This window comes from Camelus bactrianus, chromosome 13 (assembly GCF_048773025.1).
Source record: "Camelus bactrianus isolate YW-2024 breed Bactrian camel chromosome 13, ASM4877302v1, whole genome shotgun sequence".
NCBI classification, from domain to species: domain Eukaryota; kingdom Metazoa; phylum Chordata; class Mammalia; order Artiodactyla; family Camelidae; genus Camelus; species Camelus bactrianus.
Window position 1 is genome coordinate 78,902,139 of NC_133551.1, and position 23,120 is coordinate 78,925,258.

General features: G+C 55.8%; 1 protein-coding gene across 7 annotated transcripts in view; it reads left to right on the top strand.

Moving 5' to 3' along the window:
• The window catches only part of CFAP74 (cilia and flagella associated protein 74), a 66,679-nt gene that overhangs the window by 33,546 nt on the left and 10,013 nt on the right, over positions 1-23,120 (top strand). For 6 of the 7 annotated variants that reach the window (XR_012511506.1, XM_074377676.1, XM_074377677.1 and 3 more), the window contains 9 exons: positions 3,729-3,893; positions 5,202-5,364; positions 10,568-10,662; positions 11,131-11,253; positions 15,306-15,427; positions 17,251-17,379; positions 17,596-17,683; positions 18,145-18,318; positions 18,882-19,015. Coding sequence is in view for 6 of the 7 variants with exons in the window: in XM_074377676.1 (XP_074233777.1) it covers positions 3,729-3,893; positions 5,202-5,364; positions 10,568-10,662; positions 11,131-11,253; positions 15,306-15,427; positions 17,251-17,379; positions 17,596-17,683; positions 18,145-18,318; positions 18,882-19,015 (1,193 nt within the window). In the remaining variant the exon portion in view is untranslated. The remainder of the gene's footprint in view (positions 1-3,728; positions 3,894-5,201; positions 5,365-10,567; positions 10,663-11,130; positions 11,254-15,305; positions 15,428-17,250; positions 17,380-17,595; positions 17,684-18,144; positions 18,319-18,881; positions 19,016-23,120) is intronic. The other variant, XM_074377679.1, reaches the window with a different exon arrangement.

Genomic DNA, 23,120 nt, shown 5'->3' on the forward strand with positions numbered 1-23,120 from the left:
ACTCCTGCGGCTTGTGTCTGTCTGGGAATGTCTTGGTTTCTTCCTTGCTTCCAAAGGACGCTTTTGCAGGATTCTTGGCTGACATCTCTCCTGCTTGAGCACTTTGAATGTATTGGCCCCACTGCCGTCTCACCTCCAAAGGGTCTGATGAGAAATCCGCTCGCGTCCCTTGTCTGTGACAGGTCCTTTCCCTCCCGCCGCCTTCCAGGACTCTCTCTTCTTCTCTGGTTTTTACAGTGACCCCAGGGGTCTCAGCAGGCCCTGGGTCGTCCCACTTGAAGTCTGCCCAGCAAACTTCCTGCATGTGTGCATTCACATCTCTCATCCACTGTGGGCGGTCTCCAGACGTTACTCTTTCAAATGTTCTCGCTGCCCTTTCTCTGCCCCTCCTCCTTGTAGGGCCCCACATGCCCGTGCGGTCACCCTGGCGGTGGCCCGCAGCCCCTGAGGCTCTCCCACCTTCTCCGGTCCTTTCGTCCTGCTCCTCAGCCTCAGCGATGCCCACCACCCCTTCAGGTTCGCAGCTCACGTCTGCCTGTGGGGCTGGTTACTGAGTTTCCCAGTTAATAAGTTCAGTTGTGCTTCTCAACTCCAAAACTTTTTTGTTTCTTCTTAGGTTTTTTGTCTCTATTGATGTTTTTTCCATTGTATTCACACATCATTTTCTTCCGTTTCTCCATGTCTTTCTTTAGTTCTTGGAGCATCTTTAAGACAGGTTATTTCTAAGTCTTTGTCAAGTAGACCTGCCATCAGACCCGTTTGAGGGGCGGTTTCTGCCGATTTATGGTTCCCTTTGAAGGAACCACCTTCTGTTTCTTTGTCTGTTGGTGGAACAGCAGACATTTGAGTCTCATAATGTGGTAACTCTGGAAATCAGATTTCCCTCTGTCCTGAGTTTGCTGTTGTTAGGGAAAAATGTGTTACAGCTCAGTTGTGACAGCAACCTGGATCGGAGCGGAAGACCAAGCAGCACTGGGAGAGTTAGAGAACTCAGGTTTATTACACCACCACGCCCACAGAAGTTAACACTTCAAGCTCTAAGCCCCGGCTGTAGGTGTACCCAGGCCTTTATAGGCTGCCAGTTTTACACTTTGCAACATCATATGCTAATAAAGTATAACAAGTTGACCAACCAGGAAGCAGCTTTGTAGAAATAGACTAATCAGGAGAGGGAGAGAGAGAGAGAACCAATCAGGAGTGAGCTCCATGCAAATGAAGTACTACAAATGGAACAATCAGAAGTTAGGTAAGTGGACCAATCAGAAGTGAGAGTAATAACCAATCAGGAGTGAAGGAAATAACCAATCAGAAGTGAGCTCAGGGAACCAATAGAATTCTAGGTGTAAGTTAGCCGCTTTAGAGACAAAAAGTGAGATAGAGCCTCTGGGCTAGGGAACCGGACGGTGCTGGGAGGAGAGCAGCGGCCCTGCTTACGGGTTCTGCCGGTCTTTTTCTGGGGCTTCCTGCCTCACTGTTACGATTTTGTTTGTTGTTTTGTTTTGCTCTTTGTGCTGAGGATCAGCCCAAGGTGTAAACTTAAGGTCTTCTGAGCTTTCCCTGGGTGCGAGTGGTCACTTTCTGGTTTCCTCTGTACCTGCAGTTGTTTTGAACGTCCTAGTCTCTAAAGCTGGGCTCCCAAATGAGGGAAAAGAGGAAAACGAAGTAGGGGAGAAAAGAACTGTGCTGGTCCTCTGCATCCAGTCATCGGCGGAGAGAAGGGACGCGCGGCGGTGGGGGAAGGGCAGCTATTGCGGCGGTTCCTCTTTAATTTCCTGAGGCACCTCCAGACCGTTCTCCGCAGCGGCTGCACCGTTTCACGTGCCCACAGCGGTGCGCAAGGGCGCCAGTTTTCCCACGTCCCCGGCAGCGTGTGCTGATCTCCGGGTTTGACAGTAGCGTCCCGGTTGGCGGGCGGCGGTACCTCGTTGCAGTTCTGACGTGCGTTTCCCTGGTGATCAGCGCCGCTGAGCGTCTGCTCACGTGCCTGTTGGCCGTCCGGTTGGGCTTCTTCGAAGAAACGTGGATTCAAGCCCTTTGTTCGTCTGAGTTTGGTGGTTGTCGTTTTGCTGTTGGGCTGCAGGAGTTCTCCGTATGCTCTGGATGTTAATTTCCTATCAGATGCATGGTATGGAAACTTTGAGAAGGGCTGATACTCCTTAAATGTTTGGTGGAATCCGCCAGGGACGCCGTCGGGCCCAGGGCTCTGGCTCCTCGGCAGGCGCTGCATTGTCGGTTCGCCCTCCTTGCTGGTTACAGGCCTGTGCAGGCCGCTGCTCTTTGCCGCTTAGTCGCAGGTTTCGTGTTTCTGGGAGTTTGTGCGCTTCATCGAGGTTCTCCGGGGAGTGGGTGCACAGCTGTTCACAGTTCTCTCCACCATCCTTTGTATTTCTGTGGAATCGGCATTAATGTCCCCACCCTCATTTCTGATTTTAGTCAGTTTGAGTTTGTATCTTTTTTTCCTAGTCCATCCAGCTAAAGTTTTGTCAACTTTGTTGATCTTTTTGAAGAACCAACTTTCGCTCTCATTAATTTTCTCCCATTTTTCTGTTGTCTTTTGTTTACCTCTGCTCTGATCTGTATGAGTCTCTTCTGTCTGCTGGTTGTGGTTTAGTTTGTTCTTTTTCTAGCTTCCTAAGTTGCAAACGTAAGTTACTGATTTGAGATCAGTCTTGTTTTTTTTTTTTTTTTTTTTTTTTAATTTTTAAATATAGTTCCCTGGGCTATGCAGCAGGGTTCTTTTTTAATAAAAGTGTTTATAGCTGTAAGTGCTCCCTTTAGCCCCCTTCCCACTGCACCCCATACGTTCTGCTATGTTGTGTTTTTGTTTTCGTTCACCTCCAATTATTTTATCATTTCTCGTGTGACTTCTTTGATCCATTTGTTGTTTAAAATCATGTGGTCCAATCTCCACACCTCTGTGAATTTTCCAGGCTTCTCTATACTGTGATTTCTACCCTCATCCTGTTGTGGTCAGAGAAGACGTTCTGTCTGATGTTGTGCTTTTCAGTCTGGTGAGACTTAATTTGTGGCCTGACATGTGGTCTGTCCTGGAAAGCGTCCGTGTGCCCCGAGGCGCACGTGTGGCTGACGCTGGGGCGAGTGTCCTGTGTTCGTCCGCTGGAGCCGTCGGTTGTCGTGTCCTTGCTCCCTCCTCCTTGCTTCTCGTCCGTCTGCTGTTCTGCGCGTTTTCATGAGAGGAGTGTTGTGTGACCATGTGTTTCCCCCTTCAGTTCTGTCGAGCTCTGCCTCGTGTACATGACAGACAGCCACTAGGTGCTAACTGTTTGTAACTGTTACGTCTTCTTGCCACACAGAATCTTTATTAACACATGACCTCTGGTCTTTGGGTTGTCTCCTAACCTTCGCCTTTTCCAGAACATCTCAGAGCTGGCGTCACGCAGTCTGCAGTCTTTTCAGCCTGGCGTCGCTCACTCAGTCACAGGCCTCTCTACGGCTCGATAGCTCGCTTCTTTTTAGCTGGCCTGACTTTTTGGGAATTGGCCTCAGGCACACACCCATGATTTCTAGTCCCCGCCCCCCCCACCCCGAATCCCCCAGACAGGCCTCACCACGAGCGCGAGGAAGGGCCCTGGAGCCCCAGGCAGGCCTCACCCTGAGCGTGAGGAAGGGGCCGGCACGCCTCATCCCCTTTGGGCTGCAGAGCAAGTGGGGAGAGGAGGCCGTGCTACAGGCTGGAGCGGCCACCGCTCACTTGGGTCCTTTGGCAGCTGTCCCTCGACAAGGAGGTCATCGACTTCGGTAGCCACGGGGTGGGCGAGACTGCATCCCGGACCATCACGCTGACCAACGCCGGGGGCCTGGGCACCAGGTTCAGGTTTCTTCTCGCATCCGAGTCCTGTGAGGTGGACGGCTCCCAGTCGGCCATGAAAATAGTGAGTGTGCCGGCTGTGCGTGGCGCCTCCCGCCCAAGACAGTCCCGCGAGCGTAAAGCGGGCACAGCTTGAAGGAGCCTGTCCACGTGGGCGGGCGGAGGAGGGGCAGCGAGACGCCCTCCCACCAGTCTCGGTAGAAGAGTCTCCGTAAGGAGGACAGCTGGGGGCCGCAGGACAGCGCCCCCACACGTGCGTTGGAAGGCGGTGACCACGTGCTCCAGGCCCTGAAGTCCCAGCTCGGGGGCGGCGGTCCAGCCCTGAGGCCCCAGCGGAAGACTGCAGACCCCAGCCGCGTCTGCACTGTCCCAGACGTGCCGGGTGGGCCTTGGTCCTTTCGCCAGAAGGCTGTGCACGTGTGCTGCTGAGTGAGCGGAAGCAGCCTCAGAGCACACAGGTGGGCCCTGTCCAGGGAGACGGCTTCCAACACACCAGTGCACTCGGGGGGGTTCTTGGCGTGAGGATGGGTGAGAGGAACTTTGCCTTTTTAAAGTACACGTCTTGAGTGAATTGAAACTTTCCTGAGGAGCATTGAGTCTGTTCTTTCTGCCTCATTCAGGGGTCTCAGCAAAGGCCTTGGAAGGGTCTCCCCTGGGGAGGGATGGGGTTGGGCAGCAGTGGGGCCCAGCAGCTGTGGCAGAGGTGGGAGGGGCCTGGGTTATGAGCCTGGAGCAGAGCCAGTGGGTTGCTAGGAGAGGAGGGAGTGCGGAGACGGGGCTTCTGGGGGCAGGACAAGTGCCCAGGCCCTGAGGGCTCTCCACAGGCACCCTCCCGTCTCCTGGTGGGTGTCTGTCCGTCTGGACGGCAGCTCCGCCCAGGCAGTAACCTGTTTGCCCCCATGGCCCCTGAGTCACACGTTTGGGGCACTTGGGCTGGGGGTCCGTGGTCTCTGGGAAAGGAGCAGCCATGAGGTGGGAGCTGAAGCCAGGAGAGCTTGGAGCTGGGACCTGGGAGGGACCCCACCTCACCCAGGAGAGGAGTAGGCGTCCTGGGGGAGCCAACCAGCCTGGGAGGGAGACTGTAGACTCAGCTAAGAGCCCAGCAGTGCCCAGGGGGCTTCAGGCGGGACCCAGGAGGAGCAAGCTGGGTGAGAGCTGGCCCCGAGTGCGCAGTTGGCTGCTGCTGCAGCCTAGAGGCCCTCATGGGTCGACGGGGTTGGGGGGCTGTCAGGGGAGCCGTGCAGGAGCCCACAGTCCCAGCCTAGGTCACGGCCGGGCTCCCAGTGAGGCACTCCGGCGGCCTGGGGTCGGGACAGCAGAGGGGAAGGACAAGTGGAAGTTGCCAAGAAAGAAGCCGTATTCTCTTTTTCAGAGTAGCCTCTTCACGTACGATGACAAAACTTTTTATGACAAAATCATCAGCAGTTTTTCTGAGCAGCAGATGGAGGGCAATGAGTCGTCCCCCACAGACGTGACGAGCCAGAAGGAGTCTGGAAAGCTGGACAACGTGGAGCCAGAGGAGGGGCGCCCTGCAGGTGAGCTGCGCCCTGCGCAGGCACTCAGACCGCAGCCCTGGGGCTCCGCGGCCAGGCCCCCACCCTGAGCCCGTCGCAGGGGCAGAGGGGCGGGTCTGGGAGCCACTCCGAGCACTGAGCACTGGCCTCCGGAGACCAAGTGAGGTGCCAGAGGTCTGAACGGGGCAGGATTTTTCCAAGGCTCCAATTTTAAATAAATAAGAAAATATTCATAAGTAAATATGTGCTAGTCATGGAGAGCGTTGAAATTTGCATTAATATTTAAGCTAAAGGAAGACGTGAAGGAAACTTCTGGCTTTGGACCTCCCGGTGCCCTCCTCGCTGCCCCTGGTGGTTCTTGCTGGGACATTGAGGAATTTGAGGAGCTGGGGGTCGGGAGGGTGAAGGCTGTGCAGCGGCCGACTGGAGCAAGGGCGGGGCGGGGGGGCGTCTCTGCTGACGGGGCCACCGAAGTCACCAGGCTGTCTGGGCGCCACCATGAGCTCTGTCTGTGCAGAAGCCCATGTAACACGTGAGGACAGGAAGAGGGTTCCTATGGCTGCCCCGCCGGGACGCGTCCCCTTCCGCGCCGCTGACTTCCAGCTGGAAGTGTCTTTGTCGTTTCCTTGCCCTCTTTACCTGTTCCTCCCACGTGCACGTCCAGAAATGCTGGAATTTCTCCCGTTTCGGCCTTTCCGTGAACGGACCACGGTCAGTGCGCTCTGTGAGTTGCTCTTTGGTCGGGTCACACTTTGCCGTTCATCCACGTGGCCGGGCGAGCTGCTCCTCCTTTCCCACCACGTGGGGACAGCAGTTGTGAACACCCCTTGCATCACAGACCATCGCCGCCTGCTCACATCAGGGGGATTTCGAGGTGCTTGCTGTGGGCTCAGGGCCACGTCTCTTCGTGGGCGAGTTTGGGGCGCCCTCCACCCCCTTTCCCCAGCACCCTTGCCACACTGCGTCATAGGGGATGCGGGGCTCCACTTGCATTGCTGAGGTCAGCTCTCTCAGCAGCTGTGTGGCCCACACTCCCGCCAGCAGCCGCTGACACTGCTCCCCAGCACGGCTGCCACTGGCCACACCGGGCTGTTTAAATTGAAATTAACCAAAATTAAATAGTAAGAATTCCGTTCCTCCTTCATGGGAGCCACATGTCAAGTGACCACCAGCTGCCTGCAGTCCATGGCTGCTACAGAAAAAGATAAACTTACAGTTAAGGCCATATTTAATGAGGAAAGATTGGACGCTTCCCCCAAGGGCTGGGAACACAGCAGAGATGTCCATTCACACACTGCTGTTCAGTCCGATAAGGCAAGAGGGGAGGTAAAAGACATAAAGTTTGAAAATGAAATAATAAAATTAGCTTTATTCACAGGCAGCATGACTGTCTATATAGAAAATCCCAGAGAATCCCCCAGAAGTTACGGAACTAACAAGAAGTTTAGCTGGTCACAGGATACGATATGCAAAACTCAAGCATATTTCTCTGTAGCAGAAATTAAGCATTGGAAATTATATTTTTATAAGTACCATTTATAATTGCACCAAAAAACAGGAACTACCAAGTTACAAAGCTAAGAAAAAATTTTCAGGGTCTGTATGCTGAAAGCTGCAAAACTCTGATGAAAGAAATGAGAGCCCTCAGTAAATGGGGAGCCCTGGAGCCTGTGGGCGGGAAGGCTCGACGCTGCCAGGAGTCAGTGCTCCCGGAAGTGGCTGCAGGTGGGCGCGGTTCTAATCGAGATTCCAGCAGGGCTTTGTGGGAACTGACAGGCTGATTCTAAAATGTTTATGGAAATCTGAAAGACCTAAAATAACTAAAACAACTTTGAAAAGGGACAGAGCTGGAAGACTCGGACTACCTGATTTCAAGACAGTATGCTGTTGGCAGAGGGAGAGATATACATTCAACCAGACTAGAGGGTCCAAAGATAGACCCACACAAACTTGTCCAGTTGATCCTCAACAGAGACTCAAGAGTACTTAGTTCCTTGGAGGAGGAACGGTTTTGTCATCAAATGAGTCCTTAAGAATTAGATAAACATATACCACCAAAATTAACCTCCAGCCATTCCTCACATTGGAAACAAAGCTCCTCAAAATAAACCATAGACCTAAACGTAAAACCGAAAACTATAAAACTTGTACAGTGAGGGTCTTCACTGACCGGGGGGGGGGGGCAGATGTCATTGTCCGAATGAGCTGTCCACGCAGGAGGGCTGCGGGGGCCCCACGGCGCCGGGAGGACCGCTCGGGGGAGCTGCCCTGCCCTGCCTGGCCAGCCCTCACACCTGGCCCCCTTCTCTTCCAGGAGAAAAGTCAATGTAGCTTGGACTGGGCAGAGATTTCTTAGATACGACATCAAAAGCAGGATTTTTTAATTATAAACCAGGTATCATCAAGACTAGAACTGTCTGCTCTTCTAAACATGATGTTGAGAATGAAAGACAAGCCACCGACTGGCAGAAGGTGTTAGCGGATCACACGGCTGGTAAAGAACACACCCAAAGCACACAAAGAACTTTCAAAACCCAACTAGAAAACAAATGACCCGGTTTAAAAATGGACAAAAGGAGAAAATGGGCAAAAACCTTGGCCACTTGACCAAAGAAGCATGTGAATGGCGCTCGGCATCAGCAGACGGGAGGCAAATGCAAAGTAGAGCCTTGCTGGGACGGTGACGCCGCCACACGCCCACTAGGACTAGGTGACCGCGGAGACCTGAGTGCCGAGCGCGTGTGGAGCCGCCGTCACCCGGTGCTGCCGCGAATACGCGGCTGCAGCCACTTTGGAAAACACTTCAGCACTTCCTTAAAGAGTCAGACAAACGTCATACAAGCCAGCAACCCCACACCTAGGTATTTACCAAGAAACGGAAACTGAATTCAAACAGAAACCTGTCTGTGAATGTTCACAGAGGGTTTACTTGTAATTGCCAAAAACTAGCTGCCCAAATGCCCGTTGACAGGTGAGCGGCTATGGAAAACTGCTCAGCAATGAAAATGAGTGACCGCGTGCCATGCACGACAGCACGGACGAGTCTCAGGGCTTCATGCTGAGCGCGAAAAGCCAGACTCAGAAAACTGCAAGCCATGTGTTTCCGTTTATGTGACGTTCCGGAAAAGGCGAAACTATAGGGACAGAAAACAGATGAGTGTTGCCAGGGCAGGGGGAGGGATCGATTAAGAGACAAAGGGAGATGGGGTCGGGCGCGGGGCTGCTTGTAGGGCACACAACTGTATGCATTTGTCAAAACTCGGAAAAGATTACACTAAAAAAAAAAAAAAAAACCAGGAAAGAAGTCACTCAACACACACCCAAGACCATTACAGTCTCGCATGTTCCAGCTCTGATGTTACCAGACATCAAGCATAAGCGTGCTTAACACACTGAGGAACAGCACAGAGGAATGAGGCCAGGCAGGCTTGAAAGGAGCCAGCGCAACTTCCAGCCGCGGGAATATGATCATCGATAACAACACCCCCACCCCCCCGCGGCTTAAGCTGTAGATCAGACCCTGCTGAAGAGAGCGTCAGTGAACCAGAAGGTAGCCAGAGGCGGACACGGGAGTGAAGCCGGCGGAGTGAGGACCGAGCAAGGAGGTCGTATCTACTGGAGTCAGGAAAAGGCAGCATTTAAAGAGTTACTTGCTGAGAACGTTCTAAAATGTTGAAGCACCTTTAAACTCACATCCAGAACGTGAGTAAATACCCCTTCGTGACTGATGGAGCGGAACAGACGCGTGGGGCAGATACGCAGCACACGGCAGCAAAGGGTGCCTCCCCGTCAGCAACGAGCCTGTCTAGACTCAGTGGGAGGGAGTCCAGTGCACTCCCAGCAGACGGACCAACACGATTCCACCCTGAGACACCAAGTGACCCCAGCCACCATCCACACAGGATGAAGCAGCCGGCCCCAGGGTCTGGCTTGGGCTGGAGGCACGGAGAAGGACCCCCGGGCCCTGGCCGGGCTGTCACTTTGGTAACTCCCGAAGCAAACAAGGGCGTAGACATCGGGGTGGCAGGAGCCCCTTCCCACCTTGGTGACAGTCCGGGCTGCTGGGCAGGGTGACAAGTCTGACCAGTTGGAGGAGTCCAGAACTGGGGGCCCTGCTGTCACAGCCCAGGACCCCGGCAATGGCACATACTACCCTGGGGGGAGTAATTCGGCCATGCGGAGCCTGGGCGGCAGAAAGACCTAGGGTGAGAGGAAGCACGTCTGCCCCCGGGGCCCCTTCCCCTTGAATGGCCTTCCAGCTCTTGTGTGCCCCAGGGATGGGTCGGAATCCTCAGCCCACCAGTGCCAGCAACCCACCCACAGAGGAAACAAGGTGACTGTGACAGACCAGGCTGTGACATTCCATTACAAGAGAAAATGCAACATGGTACTGTTTTAAATTCTCAGAACTTAGCAACTTAGCTCCAGCTTGGGTGTGTCTCCAGAAAGTAGCTGCCCACCCCCCCATCCAGGCCACACTCCAGGGCCTCATCTGGCCGTCCGCAGACACAGCCCTCTGCAGTTCCTTCATCCCAGCACGGAACCTCTGAGCCCACCTTCCCTCTCCTCCTGCTTTGAGACAAACCCCTAAAGGGTCTAGTCTGCCCACTTCTCCACCAGTCTCTCCCGGACTCACCGCACTAGGGCGTCTGCACCCCTTGCCCCGGTGTCCCAGGCTCAGCTCCCCTCGCCCGCCCCAGACCCCCACTCCAGAGGCCACAGCGCCCACGGTCCGGTCCACCTGCAAAGCCCCAGGCCTGGGACTGCCCCTGGCCTTGAGCTGGGGGTCACCGAGTTCTCAAGTTCCCACCAGGGATGGCAGTGGGGTGAGGGTGCGTGCACGCGAGCTGGGGCCACAGTAACAGCCACCTGTGCCCACAAGCCAGGCTGTTTACACGGGTCAACGCCACCACTGCCACCGCCCTGGGAGCCCTGTCCAGACACAAGGGAATTCGGATGCTTTCCTCAGCCACCACCCCAGCCTGGAGCCGGACCCCTACTCTGCTCCATCCCTCCTGGGCCTCTGGGCAGCTACTCTATGCAGAGCCTGGGTGCCCTCCCTTGAGGGTCTTCACTGACCCGGGGGGGCAGGGCAGATGTCATTGTCCTAATGAGCTGTCCGCACAAGAGGGCTGCGGGGGCCCCACAGCTCCGGGAGGACAGCTGGGGTGAGCTGCCCTACCCTGCCTGGCCAGCCCTCACACCTGGCCCCCTTCTCTTCCAGAATCAGTGGGGGTGGCCATGACCACCGCCGTGGCCATGACCACCGCCATGACCCTGCCTCCCAACGAGGAGCACACGGAGTTCTCACTGGGAGAGGTGAGCAAGGCCTGCCCACCTGCAGCCCACCTCCTCCCAGCACCCGGGGCGGCCCGTCCACGTGACCAGAGGCGTACTGCACTGGCCTGGCCACTGGGCTCACCGCCTCTGGGCCGCTGGTCGTCTCAGGCAGTGTCTGGCCACCCCGTCCTGGGCTGGGGCCGAGTGGGACCAGAGCAGCAGCAGCAGCATCCTGATGCCCTGGGTCCAGCTCGGAGGAGAGCAACGCAGGGCCTCCCTAGCCGGAGTGTGGGGTGTGCGTGTGTGCACGTGTGCGAGGGCCAGGGTCTCCAAGGAGAGCAAGTGTGCACACGGTGGTCCAGGCTGCCCTTCGCCCCTGCCCCTTGGCTGGGACACAGGTCCTGCCACCACTGGCCCTCTCAGTGACCCAGCCGTGGTGAGGCCAGTGGGAGACACCTCATCAGAAACGAGACGGCCGCCTGGCCCTGTGCCTCTCTCCCTGCACAGATAACAGAGGGGGAGATCGGCCCCTTCAGCTCCATCAAGGTGCCCATCACCTTCACCCCGATGGTCCCAGGAATGGTCCACACCAGGTTCAAGGTCACATTTAGGAACCAGCAGTGCCCAACAGTGAGTATCCTGCAGCCCCCTGGGCGCCACGTCCCAGCCCTCTGCCTCCCCTCCCACCGGGACCATGTGCGGCTGCTGCCTGCACCTCCCACGCTCACCAGGCTGGTGGTGGCACGCATCGTTGGCACCATAGCCAGCAGGTGCACACCTGTGAACACACCTGCACACACACCTTGCACTTAATCAGAAGTGTCTTTTTTAATTTCCTAGTAGTTAAAATTTTTCATTATTACTTTTTAGCATTTATTTGTAAGTTTATTAAATTAAATGATGTGCCTAGAATATGATCTTCAAACTTTTTTAAACTTGTTAGAGTTTTCTTTGTGACCAAAGGCAAGATTGCTCTTCTCAGTGTGATGTGTGCAGACGAAGGAAGTGTATCTAAGGGCGAGCACGTGTCTCAGCCGGGCTGTCCCCATCGTGCGCTCCTCCCTGGTTTTCTCATTTGCCAAAGTTTCCATTGTGTTTTCTTTCTTACTGGGATGCTGAGGGGCTTTCGGTTTGTTTGTTTTTTAGTTCCAGGAGTACAAGACAGTGATTTGAAACCTTTATGGATTGTATTCCATTTAAAGTTATTATGAAATATTCGCTGTATTTCCCTGTGTTGTGCAGTACACCCTTGTAGCTTATCTGCTTTTTACATAGTGTTGTGTCCCTCCCTCCACCCTTCTCCTCACGGGTAACTGCTAGTCTGTTTCAGTGTTGTTAGATTCATTCACTTATTTTGTTTTCTAGATTTCACGTATAAGTGATAACATACAGTAGCTGTCTTTCTCTGCCTAACTTATTTTGCTTAGCATAATGCCCTCCAGGTCCATCCATGTTGTTGCAAATGGCAGAATTTCATTCTTTTTTATGGCTGAGTAGTATTCCATTGTATATATGTACCACAGCTTCTTTATCCAGTCATCTGTCGATGGACATTTAGGTCACTTCCATATCTTGGCTGCTATAAACAGTGCTGCGGTGAACATTGGGGTGCAGGTGTCTTTTCAAATTAGCGGTTTTGTTTCCTTTGGATATACACCCAGGAGCGGAACTGCCGGGTCACACGGTAGTTCTAGCTTCAGTTTTTGAGAAACCTCGGTACTGTTTTCCATAGTAGTTACGCCAGTTTACATTCCCATCAACAGTGCAGGAGGGCTCCCTTTGCTCCACATTCTCACCAGCACTTGTCATTTGTGGTCTTTTGATGACAGCCATTCTGACAGGTGTGAGGTGGTCTCTTGTGTGGTTTTGATCTGTGTTTCCTGAAGACTGGGGACACTGAGCATCTGTTCACGTGCCCGTCGGCCGTCAGATGTCCTCTTTGAAAAATGTTTGTTCGGGTCTTCTGCCCATTTTTTAGTTAGGTTGTTTTTTTAATACTGAGTTGTATGAGTCGTTTATGTATTTTGGATATTAACCCCTTATTGGTCGTGTCATTTGCAAATATTTTCTCCCACTCAGTAGGTTGTCTTTTCGGTTTTGTCAGTGGTTTCCTTTACGGCTCAGAAGCTTTCCAGTTTAATTGGATCTCATTTGTTTACGTTTGCTTTTGTTTCCTTTGCCTCGGGATACAGATCAAAAACGGATCGCTGAAATTTATGTCAGAATGCTGTGCCTGTTTTCCTCGAAGGGTTTCGTAGTGTCCAGCCTTACACTCAGGTCTTTGATCCATTTTGAGTTTATCTCTGTACGTGCTGTCCGAGAGCATTCTGGTTTCGTCCCCTTACAGGTGGCTGTCCAGGTTTCCCAGCACCACTTGCTGAAGAGACTGTCTTCTCTCCAGTGTGTGTTCGTGCCTCCTTTGCTGTAGATTCAGTGCGCAGGTTTATTTCTAGGCTTTCTGCCCTGTTCCATGGATCTGTGAGTCTGCTTTGTGCTGGTGCCGCACGGTTCTGATGACTGCAGCTTCCCAGTACAGCCTGAGGCCAGGGAGCCTGACGCCCCCGGCCCTGTTCTTCTTTCTCGCGGTTGACTGGCTCTGCGTCCCTTCTGCGTGTCCACCTTCCCTGTGGCCCCTCTGTGACAGGTTCTCCGTACACAGCTCATGGATGGGCTCCGCACAGCTGCTCTGTTGTTTGGTGCGTGAGGGTTTGTAGCTGTTTTCTCATCGTGAGCTGTGCCGTCCCCAGAACCAAACGTCCCTCCTCTGTGCTGCTGCTCACAGCATCCCAGACCCAGCTGACCCGACGGCAACGGCACAGCCCCGCCTGCTCCCCTCTGCGTCACCCCTGCTCACATCGCTCCGTCCCCTCACAGTCCTCCTCCTCTGTGACTCTGTGTGTGTTTTGAGCAGCCAGCCGGGACTCGTCTGTCAGCCCAGACGAACGTGGTCTGCCTTCAGCGGGAGCGCCGGCGCGGCAGGGACGCGCTTTGTCTCACTGCTCACGGCAGCTCGTACCTCCTGTTTGCGTTAGGATATTGTTCCCTCTTTTTCAATTTTCTTGTTTCTTTGGCCTGGTGGCATTGCTGTTTATTCCTTTTTTCCTCTGTTACTTGGAAAATCCACTTTCCCAGCCCTCACGTGGGACTTTGTATCTCCTGTGGAAGAGGAAAGTCCTCCAAGATGGACGTGCCGCAGCAGGACACCCCCACTCTCCCTTGTGACCAACATAAAACACCCTTTATTTCCCTCTTTCTTGGCCCGCAATATCTAAGTATGGCTCAACTGTCATCAGGACTCCCCCCCACCGCCCCTACTTCTGGAGCTCCTGCCTGACACCCATGGTCCAGGCGGCCAGAAGGCTCTGTCCAGCTGTGACCATTTGGTGTGTTTGTGTTCACCACACTCTCCTCCTCTCCCCATTGGCAGCCTCTGCTCTAGTGTTGCCCACAGAGGAATGAGTCTGTCAGGACCAGGGATTTGAGACAGGAACATTCATTTATTTACAGCAGAAACCCCAAGGGCTAGGTAATATCCTGCAATGCCCCACAATATACCGTAATATTCACTCTGTTCCAAAGTGCCCACAGTACCCATGGTGTCCCACAGCACCCCGCAGCACCCCACAGGACCCCACAACACCCCACAGGACCCTACAGAGCCCCACAGGACCCCACACTGCCCACAGTGCCCCGCAGTGGTGACAGGAGGGCACAATGACCAGAATGGGCAATCTGGCTGGACTCCTCTGTGGGTGGGGCTTCCTTTGCCAGTCACCCCACCTGCATCCTGGACCCTCGGGAACTGCCCCCATCTGTCCTCCGAGCCTGGGACACAGCACCACGTGTCACCTCGTCCACCTGCTCGCCTGGCTGCTGATTTGGGTGCTGGCAGGGCCACCCCCTTTCTAGACCCACCAGACCATGCAGCCGGGATGGGGCTCCGGGCCTCGAGGCCTCACCCAGCAGCAGCCCCAGCCGGTGTCGGCCATCCCCAGAACATCCTGCCTCTGGGTGAGGTGGCTGTGCGTCTCTCCACACCCTCTCCTGACTCCCAGCAGCCCCGCTTCTCCAGCGTGCTTTCCTGTTATCCTGTGCAGCCCTGTCTCTGGCCCCGGAAATGGGCTGTGTGTGGCCACGGCTCCGGTGGCTGGTGTGTCGTGTGTCCTAAGTGTCAGTCTGCAGCTTGGGGGACGGGAGGCCCCCACCCAGTTGTGTGGGCTCGTGGCCACTGTCCCAGCCCGAGAGGGGCTGCTGTGCACGAGCTCTCCCTGCAGGACGCCCAGGACTCGGGGTTTGGCTGCGGGAAGCCCGCGCCAGGGCCCCGGCCGTCAGAGCCCTGAGCTGCCGTTTGTATCAGCCGGGAGCGTTTCGTCGCGTGCGCACTTTCTGTGTGAGGCGTGACTGTAGTAAAAGGGTTTTTCTGAACGGCTGGAAGTGTGCTGCTTATGCAGCTGCATGTTGGTACATGACCATCCATTCTACCTTTTTAGGTTTAAACATTTTGATCATAAAAAGGGTTGTTTAAATTTTGTGATATGAAAAGTGCCACAGATCTTTAAACTGTAGCTAGTCTAATTGTTAACCTTCCAGGACTTGTAAGATTGATGAAAACTCCACTGCTGGGTTCTGTGTTAACACTCACTGATGGCCACGTGTTGTTGGATTTACATGTTCAAATTCAGTTATATTTCAATGTCGTCGGCGTTGCTGTCGATGTGCCGGTCTGGGTGCCAAAGGCCAGCGTGGACCTGAAGATTTGCATGTATGACCGGCTCTACCAGGACTCGGTCCTCGTCCACACGCGGTGAGCGGGGCCCCACAGCTGTGACAGGGTTCGAGACCTCGAGATGGGGGTCGCCCCAGGTACCCTGCGCCCCACTGGAATCATGGGGCCATTACAGGAGGGAGGCGGGAGGGCTGGAGTCAGACAGAGATTGGCAGACGCTGGGCCTCTGGCTTGGAAGGTGAAAGAGGGTCCAGGAGCCTGGAGAAGCCCGAGAGACCGGGAGGCAGATTCTGCGTGGAGCCTCCCGCAGGAACCAGCCCTGCCCACAGCCGGGCTCCATCCCCCGAGACCCGGGGCAGAGTAAGGCAGCGCTGTGGCCTGGGTGTCTGCAACACGCTGTCCCTGCCGCGCCCGGAGCCCCGCGCCGCCACGCCCGAGCCGGGCCGGGGACGCAGCACTCTGAAGGACGCGTGGACCGAGGCCCAAGGAGAGAAGCGTGTCTAGTCGCTGTTTCGCAAGGGCGTCCAGACACAGTAGTCATTTCTTTTTCACTCTTTTTTTCGCTGAAGTACAATTAGATGGAGAAACGTAGGCAAATCCGACGGTTAGAGCTTCAACAGATGTTCCTGAACCAGACACACCTGTGGGCCCCGCAGGCTGCGGCCCCCCAGGCCCCGCTTCCGGCCCCCACCTGGCTGCTAGGGCCCACTCGGCGGGTGGCATCCCACTGCAGACTCGGGGACGCCGTTCTCGCTGGGGAGCCGGGAGCGCGGGGCAGGCTCGAGGCTCGGGGCTCGGGGCGTTTGTGTGGGAAACAGGGTTGAGGGGGCTCTGGTCAGTTTACCTCGGGATGCAATGTGTGTCCACTTCTGGGCGGGGGGATGGGGAGTCGAGGGTGTCCTCTCTCCACCCTCCCCAGGGCACAGGCTTGACGTCTAAATATACTGAGTGATTTTAGAATTCAGCATTACTCACTTATTTAATTTGCTGGTTTTGTGGACACAGGTATAGCAAAGGGGTTAAATCACAAAGACCTGGTCGTAGGCGCCCCAGGAGGGGCCCCGGCGGGCACCGGAAACAAGGGCAGAGTTGGGACACTGGGGAATCAGAAGTCACTGGGGGGAGTGCAGGGGGACACTGCGGGCCAGAGGTCAGAGTTGAGAGAGGAGAGAGACCCTCCTTTGTGCCCCTTTTGCTCCTCGGCCCCAGCTGCCTGGGAGCGGTGATGGCCCAGGTGTCCTTACTCTGCGGGTCCTCCTTGCAGAGGGTTCTGCCCTCAGGGTGGGGCCCCTCCAGCCCGAGACAGCCAGGACTCGGCCCAACACTCCCGGGCGGCTCCCTCGCAGACCCTCGCCTTTCTTCCTGGAGACTCCAGGGCAGGCGGGGAGGGGGAACACCCTGGTGGGGGCTGTGGCCTGGGGGCTTGTTAGGACGGGGGCCCCCGCACAATTGGTTACGGGCACACCTGGCTTTCTCTGGCTGGTCCTGAGTTGAGAGCAGAGACGAAAATTGAGAAGCTGCGGCCACTGACCAAGGCCGGGCCTTCCGGGTCCTCCCTGGCATCCTACAGGGCTCCTGCCAGTGGGTGAGGCCCAGCGGGAGAGGGCAGGGCTCTGGGGGAGCCAGGGCCCACCCTCCAGGCCCCGCACCCTGCACTTGCCTGGCCAGGGTCTTCCCCGAAGCCAGAAAACCCTCAGCCTCCTGGGAGCCGACCTGGGCACTGTCACTCATGGCTCTCCTACACGTCAGAGCCCCTCTCCAGGCTTCACGCCAGGAAACCTGCCCTCAGCGTGCGGGCTCGGATGGCCCTCTGAGTGGGTGTGCGCAGAGCCCCGGGTGGCGGGGGCAGGCACCCCCACGGGGACTAAATGCCTGGTGTTGCGGTCCCTTGGGTTCTGCAGGTCGAAAGCTGCCCTGCGCCTGAAGTTCGAGGTGTGCAAGGAGCTGAGGGGCCACGTGGAGCTGCTGCCCGAGACCGGCTACATCCAGGCCCTGTCGTCCTACTCCGTGCAGCTCAAGTTCCTGCCTAGGTGCGCCAGCCGGTGGCGGCGGGCCCGGGCGGTTTCTGTCCCCCGCCCCCGCGGGAACCGGGCACTGGCCAGCCGGCGGCAGCATAGCCCTGTGTTCCTTGCAGTTCGTGTGACTTGTAGCTCTTGCGTGATTTGAAAGCGCACTCGTAGTTCAGCTTTCTGTCGTTTTGCAAACACAGAAGGAAAGAAGGTTCAGGTGCTTCCGGTCTCTTTCAGACAGTCCCTCCCAGAGGACGCAGGGAAGTATTTTGACAAGGAAACCAGGGTTCTGGAGGCCCCGATGACTATACGGGTGGCCGACCAGGTCTGTGTGGGGCACGTCCGGGAATGCTGGGCACTCTGGGGACCAGGGGCTGCTCAGGCCCCAGGAAGGCAGGGCCCCGGTCCCCAGAGCCCATCCCCACTATGCACGGGGGAGACGAGGGTGTCTGTGGACCAGAGAGGCACCTGTGTACTGCTCGGGCTGGCAGGGCTGTCCCCAGAGCACCTGCACCCACCCGTGCCCACGTGTGCACACACAGCACTCAGACACACATGCGCACAGACGCGTGCACCCTCTGTCCTCGCGCTCGCAGGCCAGGGTGCCCACCTGTGTGCACACAGGTCCCCCGCCCGCCTGGGAACTACAGGGACGTGGGACTCGTGTCCAAGAGGGTTTCCCCACCAGCCACCAGGTCACCGCAGGGGGGTGCCTGCCTTCTTTTGGGAAACATTTGGGTAAACTAACTGCAAGTGGCCAGAACGTGCGTGCCCTCTGCCCTTCAGATCAAACCAGTGGAGTTTACCCTCCACGCCATCGTCACCACCTCAGACCTGGAGCTCAGTCCCTCGGGGGTGGACTTTGGCTACTGCAGCATCTACGAGGCAGTCAGGACCCAAGTCAGCCTCTGCAACCACTCCCTCCTGCCCCAGGAGTTTGGCTTCATCGGGCTCCCCAAGGTGCTTGTGTGGTCAGAGTCAGGAGGTTCTGGGGATGCAGGCAACTGGCCAGGGTCCAGGCGCCCAGCACCACGTGGCCTCACCCCCTGCCTCAGACTCCTCTTCAGGCACCTTGGCCTGCGGTCTCCCTCTGATTGTTCCCCTCCTCCTCCCCACTGCACCCCCAGGACTCCAGACGCCTCTCCCCTCCCTTCCTTCCAGAACTCTTGCCTGCTTGGCCCTGCAGGGCAGCCAGGATGAGGCCTAGGCCTGGCTGCCCCTCACCTCCACTCACGTACACACAGACACACACACATAGACACACACTCACATACACTCAGACACACATACACAGAGAAACATACACACAGAGACACACAGACACGCCCGTGCACACCCACCTGCACACGTGGTCACACTCACAGCGACACGGGCTCACACACTCCCGCAACACACTGGCAGACATGCAGTCACACACATCCCACTCGGCCACACCCAGCCACACAGTCGTCCTTGCCATCTCCCGCGGTGCCCCAGCAGGCCCCGGGTTTGTGCTTTGGCATTAATGGTGTTCCATTTGCCAGTTTGTGGACATCCAGCCCAATGACGGGTTTGGGACGATCTTGCCACTGGAAGCTCTGCAACTCGACGTGATCTTTCAGCCCACCAAGGCCAAGGAGTACAACTTTGAGCTCGTCTGCAAGTCAGAGATTAACCGGTGAGCCCACGGGCGGGGCAGCGCCACTGGCTTGGGAACCTCAGGCCCAGGACAGGCCCGAGGTCCAGGCGCCTCGCACCGTGTGTGTGTGTGTACGTGCGCACGCAGGTGCAGTGCTGTGGGGTGAGTGTGTGCGGCATGTGTGCAGCATGCTTGGGGGCTGTATAAGTGTGCAGAGCGTCCCTCCGCGCTCGGAGGACCAGGAGCCCCACCTGCCCCAATACAGCCTGTGACTGGACCAGTCTGGGAACCTCCCGGGGTCTCCGTGTCCAGCCTGAGAACTGGGACGAGGAGCCAGGTGGAGGGGAGAAATGGGCAGGATGGGGAGGTGGAGGTCGGGGACATGGTCGGCCCCTGTTGCTGCCTGAGGTTATCATGTTCTGGAGCCCACCTGGCATCTGCCCCCCCTCCTTCCTCTCCTGTGCAGTCTCCACCCACAGCCCAGCCCCAGTCGCTGTCTGGTCCTGGCTGGGGCCCGGGCAGCCCTGGGTGGAGCCGGGCTGGCAGGGGGCCTGGAGTGCCGCCCCTCATCACACAGGCCATGTCCTCCTCCACCCGGGGTCTGGCGCGCCTGTGAGGAAGCAACACTGAGTTCATGGGTGGGGATTTTAGGGAGCAAAGTGCAGAGTTAGTGCCCGTGCGGCGAATCCAGGCCCCAGACTCTGCCCTGCTGCCCCACCCCTCGCCCGGCTCCCGCGACCCGCCGGTGGGCTGTGAACTCCCGGGGCCTCGGGAGCACATGCCCCACGGGAAGAAGGTGCATGTCTGTTTAGTCACTGAAGTGGCCTTGTTGTCCCAGGAGGGCTCGGGCCTGCTGTAGACTTGGGTGTGTGTTTAGTTTTTTTAAAGAACTACTTCCATGTGAAGTGAAATAGGCAAAAACTAAGCCAGGAGCCATCTTGGAGAGGCTCGAAGCAGCTCAAACCACCTCAAGAAATAAAGCAGGGGAACGCAGCTGAGGACACCCGGTGACACACTCTGCAGCCGGTGGCTGCACAGCCCGGCCCAGTGCCCAGAGGGCGACTGCCCTCCCGCTCCACTGGACCCAGGAGCGTCTCCAGTCTGTTGTGCCCGGAGCTGGACCCACTCCGAATCTGACCCCGTGACTTACCGAACTCGGGTCTGGCTGCTTGCCACTCGAAAAGCCAATGCTTGAGAGATAATGTTGGTAGGAAAAGAAAGGCTGCTTTATTCCAGAGGCCAGCAACCTGTGGAGAAGGTGGACTGGTGTCCAGAAGGCAGCTCCCCACTGCCGATCATGGGGCAAGAGCTTTTACGGGGCGTTTTGGGGGGCACAGGCAGGGAGGGGGCTGCGTGTGTAACAGCACAGTCAGCTCCAGTCGTCATCTTGAAATTGGTCATGGGGGGTCTGATCAGCGTCACTTGGCGGTTTCACGTGCAGCTAGTCTCAGCTCCAGGGTCGTTTGTTCCCATTTCCTTGAGGGCAGTTCTCAAATTGTGACAGCTTCTGTCACGGTTCCAGTCGGGTCCTCATGTAGTTAATGTCTTCCTCCTGGTAGGGGTTTCAGTGTCTGCAAAACAGCTCAAAGGACGAGGCTCAGAGTATTATCTGCAGCCGTGGAGGAGGAACTCGGGGTCCGGGACTTTGTTTAATGGCTAAATGGTTGTCAGTTTGGCCTGTTTGATGGCTTTTCTTGGCTTCTGCATTTTTTCATTTCTCTGATTAAATTTACCCTTTGGCTAAAGCTTTTCTACAGAAAAAAGGCAGGTGGAGGACACTGGGGAGGGGGTCCTGTCCCAGGAGGGCCCCAGAGGGCGCTGCTCCATCATGTGGCCTCCGGCCAGAACCTTGGCCCCAGCCTGACTCCTTACCCCTCTCCCTGCAGCTGAGTGGGCAGTCACTCCTGTTGGCTTCATCTGGAAAACAGCCCTGAGTCACCTCCACACCCCTGCCTGGTTGCCAGGCCCCTCCTGCCTGGTCTGTGGGCCTCCAGCCGTGGAGCCCGCCCCCTCCCTGGTGCCCCTCCGAGCACCCAGCCCCCATCTGGCGCAGATGTGCCCCTGCGGCCCCCCTGCGGGAGGACACTCAGGTCGGCGCCAGATCTTGGCAGATCGTGAGCGAAGCTGCTCTCACCACTTGCGTGCAGGGCTTGTGTGAGCCTGGGTTTAGGTCTCCCATTACCTAGGAATGGGACTGCTGGGTGACGCAGTAAATTTGTTTTCAATTTCACATTCTTGACCGTAACACATGGGTGTTGCAGCCGCTGCACCTGCTCCCCAGCGTTTAGTGCTGTCAGGGTTCTGAGGGGATAGAGAGGCATTCTGAAAGGTGAATGACAGCATCTCATCGTGACTTAATTGGCTAATGGTGTCGAGCTCCTTGTCATGTGCTGGTGTGCCATCCAGATATCTTTTTGGTGAAATGCGTGTTCAGAGATTTTGCCCCTTTTTTTGTCCCTGCTTGACCATGAAAAAAAATTTTTTTATTGAAGTATAGTCAGTTTACAACGTTGTGTCAATTTCTGGTGTTCGGCATAGTGTTTCAGTCACACACACACACACACACACACACACGTGTCTTCCTTTTCGTATTCTTTTTCATTATAAGTTACTACAACATACTGAATATAGTTCCCTGTGCTACACAGTAGGTCCTGTTGTTGATCTGTTTTATATATAGTAGTCAGTATCTGCAGATCTCGAACTCCGAGTTTATCCCTTCCCTCCGCCTTTCCCCCCGCCAGTAACCATGAGTTTGTTTTCTCTGTCTGTGAGTCTGCTTCTGTTTTGTAAATAAGTTCATTTTTGTCTGTTCTTAGATTCCACACACGAGTGACCTCATACGGTACCCTTCTTTCTCTTTCTGGCTGACTTCGCTCAGAGCGCCGATCGCCAGGGCCATCCGTGTTGCTGCAGACGGCACTCTTTCATTCTTCCCTCTGAGTAGAGCTCCGCTGTGTGTGCGTACCGCAACTCCTTGGTCCCAGTCATCTTTGCCGTTGCTTACACTGGGGTATTCTCTGAGTTCTGAGAGCTTTTTATCCACTCCGATGCAAGTCTTTTGTCAGATTCGCAGACGTTTTCGCTGGTCTGTGACTTGTCTTTTCATTCTGTTAACAGTGTCTTCTGAAAAGCAACAGGTTTTCACTTTGACTCAGTCCCGTTTTTCAGCTTTTTCTTTATGGGTCATGAGCTTGGTATCACACTAGGAATTTTTCTCCCTAACCCAAAGCCACAGAGATTTTCGTCTAAAAGTTTTGTAAGTCTGCGTTTTACCTGTGGGTTCCCGGTTTCCTTTGGTTGTTTTTGTACGAGGTGCGAGGTGCGGCATGAAGCTCAGGGTCCCCATGTTTCCGGCACCACCATCCGGAGGGCTCCCCTCCAGGGCAGGCAGGGAGCGGACCCTGTCTCACGCTGCGGACAGTCTGTCTGCGGCACTTAGACTTGAAAGTCTGCTCGGCTGAAAATAAAACCTTTCTTTCCTTGAGTACCTTACATACTAACATTAGCATATCCACTGTCTCCTGGAATAAAATGCGTCTGTCCCAGTCTGATGGCAACCTGATCTTATTTTTGCCCAGGTATATAAGAGATCTGTTTCTTCTTATTTAAAATCCGGTAATTTTATCTGCCTCCTCTGGCCCTCCCTTCAGTCCCCAGCAACCCCGGAACCCGAGCCTCCAGCATCCTGTACCCTCCGCCCAGCACAGTGGCTCTTAAGCCTCCATCACGTGTGCCTCAGGCTTCTCTTTGCTGCAGAAACAGACCCGCTGCTGCGGCAGGCGCCATACCGGCCTCCCCCACCCCCGCGATGGCCCCGGTCCTCCCAGGGCCTGGGTGTCTTACTGTAACCACGTATCTGTGTGTGTTATTCCTATAGTCCCAAACTTACACAAATACAGGGTGATCAACCGTGTCAGGATGCCCAGGACCAAGGGGTTTCCAGGATGTGGGACCTCAGCGCTAAAACCAGGAGTCGCTGGTGGGCTGGGGCACCCCACCTGGGTGGCATCAGGCTGCACAAATTGATCCACATCTTGCTTCTGCTTTTCTCTCAACTTGGTGTGTTTTTGTACTTGACCCGTGTGGACATGTCCAAGGATTTGATTTTGGGCATGTTGAGTCTGAGGGCTTGTGAGCCCTC